Source organism: Ailuropoda melanoleuca, chromosome X (genome assembly GCF_002007445.2).
Source record: "Ailuropoda melanoleuca isolate Jingjing chromosome X, ASM200744v2, whole genome shotgun sequence".
Taxonomy (NCBI): domain Eukaryota; kingdom Metazoa; phylum Chordata; class Mammalia; order Carnivora; family Ursidae; genus Ailuropoda; species Ailuropoda melanoleuca.
The window spans coordinates 74,323,517-74,332,447 of NC_048238.1; the positions used below are offsets into that span (position 1 = coordinate 74,323,517).

Below are 8,931 nucleotides of genomic sequence, written 5' to 3' on the forward strand. Positions count from 1 at the left end.
AGTGTTCCCTCCTCTTCTGTTTTTTGGAAAAGTTTGTGAAGAATTTGTTTAAGTGCTTTGAGCATTTGGCACAATTCACCAGTGGAAGCCATTTGAGACTGAGTTTTACTTTTAGTGGGGGCAGGGATGGGTACTTTTAATTACTAATTCAATTTCTTTTCTTGCTATCGGCCTATTCAGGTTTTCTATCTTCTTGAGTCAGTTTTGATCATATATTTCTAGGTATTTGTCCATTTCATCAAGGTTATCTAGTGTTTTTTGGCATAAGCTTATTTATAATAATCCCTTATATTCAAGTCCATTCTGCAGAATCAGTAGTAATTGTCCTTCTATCATTCCTGATTTTAGTAATTAGAATCATCTTTTTTTTTTTTTTGCTTGGTCTCTACAGCTAAATGTTTGTCAGTGTTATTGATCTTTTCAAAGAACCAACTTTTGGGGCACCTGGGTGGCTTGGTCAGTTAAGTGTCCGACTCTTGATTTGAGCTCAGGTCGTGATCTCAGGGTCGTGAGATTGAGCCCCGCATCAGGCTTTACACTGAGTGTGGAGCCTGCTTGCAGTTTTCTGTCTCTCCCTCTGCCCCTCCTCCCACTCACATGCTTGCATGCTCTTTCTCTCTCTCTCTCAAAACAACAATAACAATAAAGAACCAACTTTTAGTTTCATTGATTTTCTACTATTTTTCTGTCCTCCCTACTTTACTATTTCTTTTCTTCTGCTTACTTTGGATTTAGTTTTCTCCTCTTTTTCAGCTCTCTTAAGGTAGAAGGTTAGGTTACTGATGTGAGCTCTCTTCCTTCTTTATGTGTTTACAGTGATAAATTTGTCTCTAAACACTAATTTAACTAGATCCCATAAGTTTGGATATGTTGTATCTTCATTTTCATTCATCTCAAAATATTTTCCAATTTCCCTTGTGATTTCTTCTTTGAAGCATTGGTTATTAAGGATGTTTGATTTAATTTCCACATACTTGTGAGTTGCCCAAATTTCTTTCTGTTATTGATTTCTAATTTCATTGTGCTCAAAAAACCCCACATGCTTTGTATGATTTCATTTCTTTTAAATTTATTGAGGCTCATTTTATGACCTACTATATGGTCCATCTCAGAGAACGTTCCAGATGCCCTTGAGAAGAATGTCTATTTTGCTGTTGGTAGGTAGCATGTTCTAAAGATTTCTGTGACTACTTAATGTCTACTTAGTTTATAGTTTTTCAGGTCCTTTATCTCCTTGTTGATCTTCTGTTTAGTTGTTCTAGCCATTACTGAAAGTGGTGTATTGACGTATTCAAGTATTGCCATTGAATTGTGTTTCTCCTTTCGATTCAGTCAGTTTCTGCTTCCTATATTTTGGGGTTCTGTTGTGAAGTGCCAGCACCATGCTTTTGTGATGGTTGGAAGCTCTAGTGAAAAGCAACACTGACACACTGACCCCGTCAAACTGGAAATCAAGGCATTTTGAAGTTTTGTTTTCTAGCATCTTGACTGCCACGAGGAACAATAGGGTACTGGTTAAAAACATGGGCTTTGTAGTCCCTCAGACCTGGACTCAAGTCCAGGCCACCATTTATGACTCTTGTGACCTTGGATAAGTCACATAACCAAATGGATCAGTTTCTTCCTCTGCAAAATGGGGATAGTGACAGCACCTACCTCATTGGCTTGTTGTGAGGATTAAATGGGATCGTGTGTGATGACCTTAGCCTATGTTAGTGCTTGCTTGCCATCTGTCACTCTGTCTGCTGCGAGCAAAATGAGTTGGCCTTGTCTGAGTATATTCTCCCAGATGACATGGGGAAGGGCCCCCAAAACAGTCTACGAGAGGGAAGCCATTTAGAGAGAATGCATTTCATTTGCTATGGATAATTCTCAGATGTACACATGTACAATCATTAAAAAAGCTGTTGACTAGAACATTGTGTAGCAGGCAGGCTGGCCCTGCACAAATACAGAGAAATAATGAGATGTGAGGAATTGGAAGAGTGCTCCCCCCACCCTCCTCCCACATCCACATATCCCAGCCTATGTCCCATGTACTTTATACATTCAGATGCCCAGAATATTACTAGTAGCGCTTTTATTCTTCTAGGGGTCCTTCCATGACAGTCCTCTTTGAAATGTGAACTCTCAGGCACTGTATGTGGCCTGTTCTGCATTTTCCCACTAACGCACGGTAACTGATCAGATCCATCTCCCCTGCTAGAAGAGATCCAACAGAACCCAAGAGTAACAGAGCACTGGGGGTTGGAAAGGCTCTGAGAAAGGCGGGGACAGGGGGCAGGGCCAGTTCCAAGGGGGTACATAAAGCAAATTTCACTTCTTTTTCTTTTTAAAGTACGTGGACAGCTGACTTTCAGACCAGACATACCCGGGTGAGAGCCCAGCTGTACCCAGGTGCCAAGGTGCTCAGCCCCTCCCCCATCACCCCATGCCTTTTCCCATGGGGCTGTTCTCCTCACTCTACTTTGAGGGTTGGTGGCAACGTGACTGCCCCTTCCCCTAACCTCTAGCGGCCAGGTAATGCTCTCTGTCAGTACCTGCCATCCAATGGCGCACCAGAAACGCCAAGGGAGCTCAGCCACGGTCCTCGGCACCAGGGCTCATCTGTTGATTCTCTTTCTGGGTTTAGATTACATGCACAGCGCCCACCGCCCTGTCCCTGGGGGCCACCTGGGGAAAAAGGAGAGTAGTTATGTGGGCAGCATGGGCACCAGCCCCAGGAAGTCGAGCCGCTGCACGCCCCAGCCTGCCGACTCTGAGCTTGTCAGCTTTTGCTACCTCCACATGCGGGAACAAAGGAAGGAGCAGGAAAGCCGGACAGATGTCAACGAGAACTTAATCTTCTTTGAGGAGACCAGGCCCCGGACCAAGTCTGACCCCACGTCCAGAAGCTCTGGCCAAGGTTACAACGTGATCCCTGATGACTTTGACGCAGCCAGCCTTGACCATGAGCCTTGCGCCAGCAGGGCCCGGTCCTACACCTTGGACAATTCCCTTGGGGCCGAAGCCCTGAATTTCTACTGTGACTCTTGCAAAGCCAAACTCCAGGAGCAGCTGGGCCCTCGCAAAGGTGGGAGGCCCGGCTCCTCTCGTGACAATATGGTAGACTTGATGTCCCTCCCACCCCCTGGGAGCGAGGAGGAGGAGGAGGAGGAGGAAGATGAGAGCACTTCGCTGTTGCCTGCCATCGCTGCCCCCCCTCCCGGTTTCCGAGACAACAGTTCTGATGAGGATGACCCCAAGCGCCGGGCGGTCCAGAGCCAGGAACAAGGACGCCACCTGCGTGGGCTCCTGTATGATGAGATCCCAGTGACACTGATCGACAGCGTGCAGACCCGGACAGTCCGAGACCATGCCCAGGAGCTAGATGATGCCCTGGTGTCCACTCTGCAGGCTCTGGAAGCCCTGGCAGCCTCAGAGGATGGACCACACCCCCCACCCCCACAGACAGCAGGTAACAGCCCGTTCCTCCTCCTTCATGCCTCCCCTTCCTTCTCCTGGCCAGGCAGGGCGAGCGGGTGATATTGCTTCTTCCTGACAGAAGTCAAAGTCACCGTGGTGTGCCAGGGCAGTGGATGGCCAGAGGTAGTTCACATAGGGTCAGGGGATCAACAACGCTGTGTCAGGGACCGGCTGCTCAGCTCGAGCTAGAGCTCTGGCTCTCACCATTCCATCTCTGGAAATGTCTTGCAGGTGAACCCCAGGGATTGGGGCCATGACAGCTACGGAGCCAGGCCAGGATGGAGGATAAGAGCAAAACTGTGAGAGATCTAGAAGACAGGCAAAGAACACCCAGCATTCACATGACTGGAAGAAAAAACAAAACAACCAACTAACCACTTAGTGACCTGGGATCAGGGGAGCCAGGAGCCGTCACTGCTGAGGGCTGAGTGCTGAGGTCCTTACCTTGCCCGAGAGCAGGGGCTCCCAGTCAGATGCACTCAAGTCCTGGCTTCGTCACTCCCTTTCAGTGTGGCCTTCGGTGAGGCACTTAACCCTCTCCGAGCCTCACTTTTGTCATTTCCAGTGGGTCTGATAACAACAGTCCTATCACGGAGGCGTGCTGTGAGCACAAAATGAGATCATTCGTGCAAAGCAGGGCCTAGCACATAGTCAGGAGTAAAGCTAATAGTATCGATTGTAAGTAGTAGCTCTTCGTAGTAGTTGTTCTTTGGTGGGAGAGCCATACGGTGTGCATGCTGTTCCCCATTACAGACACACGTACACCCGTCGTGTAGCCAAGCACATGTGTCAGACTGCAGCCCTATTCACGATACGTACCTCCATACATACACATCTTTAAAAGAACGTAAACGCTACGGCAACAGCAAAGGAACAGTGAGGAATAAGGCATATGAGACAGCGTGTGAGGCAGAGGGGATGTGTGGACAGAGAAGTGGAAGAGATTGGGGTCAGAGGCAGCTTGGCTGACCAGGGATCATCCCAGCCCCTCCCTTTTTCTGTATGCCAGGGCATCCTTGGTGGTGGCAGCGGGCAACCCTTTAGCGCCCCCCCACCCCGGGCCAGCATTTCCCTTTGCTTAGAGTCTGGAGCGCCAAGCACTAGCGGCTGCGTGGCTAGCGAGAGGCCCCCTGTGGTCGCCAGAGAGAGGACAAGCTCAGGCACAGCAGCCTCAACTGTAGGCAGGCCGGGCCAGAGGAGGAGGGCCAGAGAGAGACGGGCCTCTCTCTGCCAGCCTTCTTCAGGACAATTGACAAACATTTCCTCGCTATTGAATCTAAAAATAGTGATGATTAGCATGTCGTTCTGCATGCGCTTTGCATGTTAATTTGCCGTCAAACTGCCCAGTAGATCTCCTCCGTGCCTCTACCTCCCCCTGCCCGCCCCCTCCTCCCTGGCCGGTCCGGACTGACTGACCGGCTTTTTCCCTGGCTTCAAATACTGCTGGCTGCCCTTGCGCCCCCTCCCCGTTAAACTTTCCACATACGCCTAGCAAAAGGACTTGATTGGAGTAAGTGCAGCAAGCCCCTCTCCCTGTCCCTCCAGGTCTGATTGTGCTGGCCACAATCACCCCCGAATCATCGCTGGACTCAGGCCACGAAACCAACTCTTCGGAGCTCACGGACATGTCCGAGATGATGTCTGCCATGAAGCAGCACCAGAACACCACCTACTTCCTGGCCCAGCACCTCAACAAGGAGAGCCTCCTGGCTCGCAAGGACCTGCCCTTCCGGATCCAGAGCTGTGCGGCCCAGGCTGTCCTCACCGCCCCTTACTCTCTTGGGCGCCCAGATCCCAACCCCGCCCTGCAGCCAGCTGTCACAGGCCAGAGCCCTGGCCCCCCTGGCGCTCGGAGGAAGCTGCCCCCATCAGAATCGCAGCCACCCCAGCGGGAGCGAACCTACGCCCTGGCTGTGCACCCGGCGTTGTCCCCACAGCTCAGCGAGCAGAAGAATCTGAGCCTGCTGTCCCCAGTTCCCGAGGACAAAGGGCCTGGCCACATGAGAGCGGGCCTGGAGATGTCACTGAGGGCAGCCACACCATCCCTCAGTGAGGAACAGGTCTCTGAGCTAAGGGAGAACCTTCCCAAAGAAGTCAGGTTGAGCCCCAAGCTTCTCCTAGACCCGAAGGGCAGCATGACCCCAGCTATCATCTCGGCCGCCCTCCAGCAGGTGGCTTACCCTAAGAGCCTACCTGCCCCTGGCGGGGCCATAGTGAGCCCTCCCAGCGGTGGGGAGAGAAGGCTGGAGGCCAGCACGGGGAGGCCTGAGGTCAGCATGGCACGATCAGAAGTCAGCGTGATGAGCGGCAGTGCCAGCAAGAATCTGAAGTTCAAAATGAGCCCCGGTGCTCCAGAGACTTCACGGAATTCCCAGCAGCCTCTGAGCCCAGAGGTCTCCTCCGGCTCCAGAGCGCCCACGGGTAGCCGGGCTGACAGCCTACACCTCTCCCCGCAAGAGGACCGGCTGCCTGTGCAAAGCTTCCCTCTTAAAAGCTATCTTTCACGAGCGAGTCGAGAGTCCCTGAGCAAGCAGTCTATAGGGGAGGTGGCTGGCAAGGCCGGGCCAGAGGGGTCTAAGCCCACCCTGCACAAGCAGGGCACTGTCTCCAGCCAGGTGGAGAAGGGGCAGCTGGAGAGCACGCCCCAAAGCAGCAAGTTCGAGGAGACCAGTCTGGTGCCCCGGGCCGGCTACTCCATGGCCCTACAGAGCCCCAGCTGCCAGTCCGGAGGCCAGAGCCCCAGCTGCCAGTCCCGAGGCCAGAGCCCCAGCTGCCAGCCTCGAGGCCAGAGCCCGCTGAGGCCCCAGCCAGCCAGCCGGCAGGTGAGCACCATGCCCTCCAGGAAGCTTGAGACAACCCTGGATGGAGCCCACTTGGCCTCCGAAGGCCCTGCGAAGCCCAAATCCTCCCGAGGGCCCTTCCGGCTGCGCAATTTATTCTCTGCCACCTTCCCAACCCGCCAGAAGAAGGAGACTGATGAGCGGCAGGCCCAGCTGCAGAAGGTAAAGCAGTATGAGCTGGAGTTCCTCGAGGAGCTTCTGAAGCCCCCCAGCCAGGGGGAGCTGCCAGGCACCGAGTACCTGCAGCCCCCAGCGCCCGGCCGCTGCAGCTGTCAGCTGCGCAGCAGCCCCGTGCAGCAGGGGCCAGGCATGTCCCGGGAGCAGAGGCGCAGCTGTGACTGCAAGCGCATCTGCCGGGGGGGCCGGCCTCAGCACCCCCAGACGCCCGTGCCCGGCCTCCGGGAGCGGGAGAGGGACTGGGGCCCCCTGACCCAGAGGCAGCCGGAGGCCGGCCTGGGCCTGAGCCTCAGCAGCCCCACCAACGCGGGGCGCCTCCGCTCCACCAGCCTGGAATCCCGGGAGTGCCGATCGGACCCCGAGAGCGGCGTGTCCTGCCTGACCACATGTGCCTCAGGGGGGGAGTGTCTGGGAGCTCCCAACTACAGGAAGCTGATGCGTCGCTACAGTATCAGTGAGCTGGACCAGGGCGACAGGGCCTCGCTGACCTCAGACATCTATCCACACCCACCCCTGGGCATGCTACCCAGGGAGGCCAAGGAGGTAGAGGCAGGCCTCCCCCTAGGCTTGGGTCCCAAAACCAAGTCCCTGGAGTCGCCCACCCTGGGAGACCCCTCCTACGTCCAGGTGGCCCCTGAGACCAAAGGCCCCAGACAGATGGCAGTGTTCTCCCTGCCAGAAGAGGTGTACCGGAAGCCCGCAGATCTGGACGAGGACAGCGAGAGTGGCAAATGCTGCTCCATCCGCTACTGCTTCTATTACCGCAAGTGCGACATGGCGGACGACGGCAGCGACGGCAAGGACGAGCTCTCCTACTCCATCCCCATGAAGATTCTGCCCGGCATGAAGTTGGACGAGCAGGTGGTGCCCGTGGTGAGCAGGACCCTGCAGGTGCTGGATGCCGCCGCCTGCAGCAGCGGCAGCCCCGACGCCTCCCGCACCCAGGAGATTGACCTGCGGGTGTCCACCTTCGAGGGGAGCCTGGCCAAGATCAATGCCCTGCGGGCCCATGCCTACGGCCTGCCCGACGGTTTCCTGGCCGCCAGGCTGGACACCAACGAGCTGCTGACGGTCCTGCGGCAGTGCGTGGCCAGCCCTGAGGCCCGCGCGCCGAAGCCCTACGTCTCCCAGATCTCCGAGTACAAGCTCGAGCTGGCTCTCAAGTTCAAGGAGCTCCGGGCTTCCTGCCGCCGCGTGGCCAACGTGGACAAGAGCCCGACTCACATGCTGGCGGCCATCACGGGCAGCTTCCAGGTGCTGAGCAGCCTCATGGAGACCTTTGTGCGGCTGGTTTTCATCGTGCGCTCCGAGGCCCAGCGCCAGGAGCTGCTGGCCAAGGTCGAAGAGGTGGTGAGGAACTACACCTTCCTGCTGCGTGCCGCTGAGGAGTCCACCACCCGCAACCTTAGCCAGCAGCAGCAGCAGCAGCAGGCGGCAGCAGCTGTCGGGGCGGCCCCAGGGCACCCCCCGGGCTCCCCGACTTCAGCGACTGTTATGAGCACATTCACCCGCTCCTTAAAAACCCTCATCAAGTAGGGCACCTGCCCAGGCCTGCCCCCCTCCCCCAACCACGGCCCCAGGTTTGAGCTTTGTGGTCTTTGCATCTTGTGGTGAGTGTACATGTCTGCCCGGCCAGTTGGGGTCCGAGGGCCTTCAGTCTGCGGGGAGCGAGAACTCCCCGGGTGGAGGCTGTCCCTGAGGGCTCCGGGCAGCTGCCACCCTGGGTATCCTCACCCCTTCCCCGGCCTCTGGTTGTCACTGTGAGGGCCAAGGCCCCTCATCACTACACCTGCCTGCCACGCAGCTGGATTTTCTCTCTTCTTTAGGGCTGACAGGTGACATCAGGCTCACCTTCCTGCTCCATCTGGGGGCCAGCGGAGCCGGGGCCTGAAGCCGGCAGGCCCGCAGGCCTTGAGCTCCTCCTGGCATCTGCCGCCCTCCCCGGAGCAGTAGCGGTAGCAGCAGGGCACGGCGCCCAGCGGCGGGGAAGGGCACTCAGCCCAGCTGTGCCTGCCCGCCCTGGGCTCACACTCACTCGGCAGAAGCCACCCTAGAGGGCCTGTGCCCGGGTGGCAGGTCTGCAGAGAACAGCCACCACGCAGGGCTGTCTGCAGCCAGCCCCACAGGCTGGCAGCCTTGGGAGCCCTCGCCCCCAGGCCCAGTAGCTCCACACCAGCCATCCCCAAAGTGCCCTGTCCCTCACTGATGGGCAGGGTGGCTCAGTCCACTAGGGAGCAAGCATCTGGGATCACCCCACTCGTTCTGGGTAAGGTACCTGGTGATAAACGTCTGCCTGGGGAGACCCGGCGCAGGCCTGGGAGCCCGCCCAGCCCAGCCCGGCCCAGCGCCGGGGCTGGCGCTCTAGGCGTGCGGTTCCTCTCTCAACATCTACCAGACAGACTGTCCTTAGGAGTTTGACTTAGCTACGGATTGGGGATGGGGGGGTGGG

At 56.3% G+C, this 8,931-nt stretch overlaps 1 protein-coding gene across 1 annotated transcript in view; it reads left to right on the forward strand.

Annotated features, from left to right (window-relative positions):
- Nucleotides 1-8,912, forward strand: part of FRMPD3 (FERM and PDZ domain containing 3) — a 75,487-nt gene extending 66,575 nt beyond the window's left edge. The window contains exons 15-16 of the mRNA XM_034649034.1: nucleotides 2,633-3,457; nucleotides 5,011-8,912. Coding sequence (XP_034504925.1) covers nucleotides 2,633-3,457; nucleotides 5,011-8,018 — 3,833 coding nt within the window. The 3' untranslated portion in view covers nucleotides 8,019-8,912. The remainder of the gene's footprint in view (nucleotides 1-2,632; nucleotides 3,458-5,010) is intronic.
- Nucleotides 8,913-8,931: the final 19 nt, after the last annotated feature.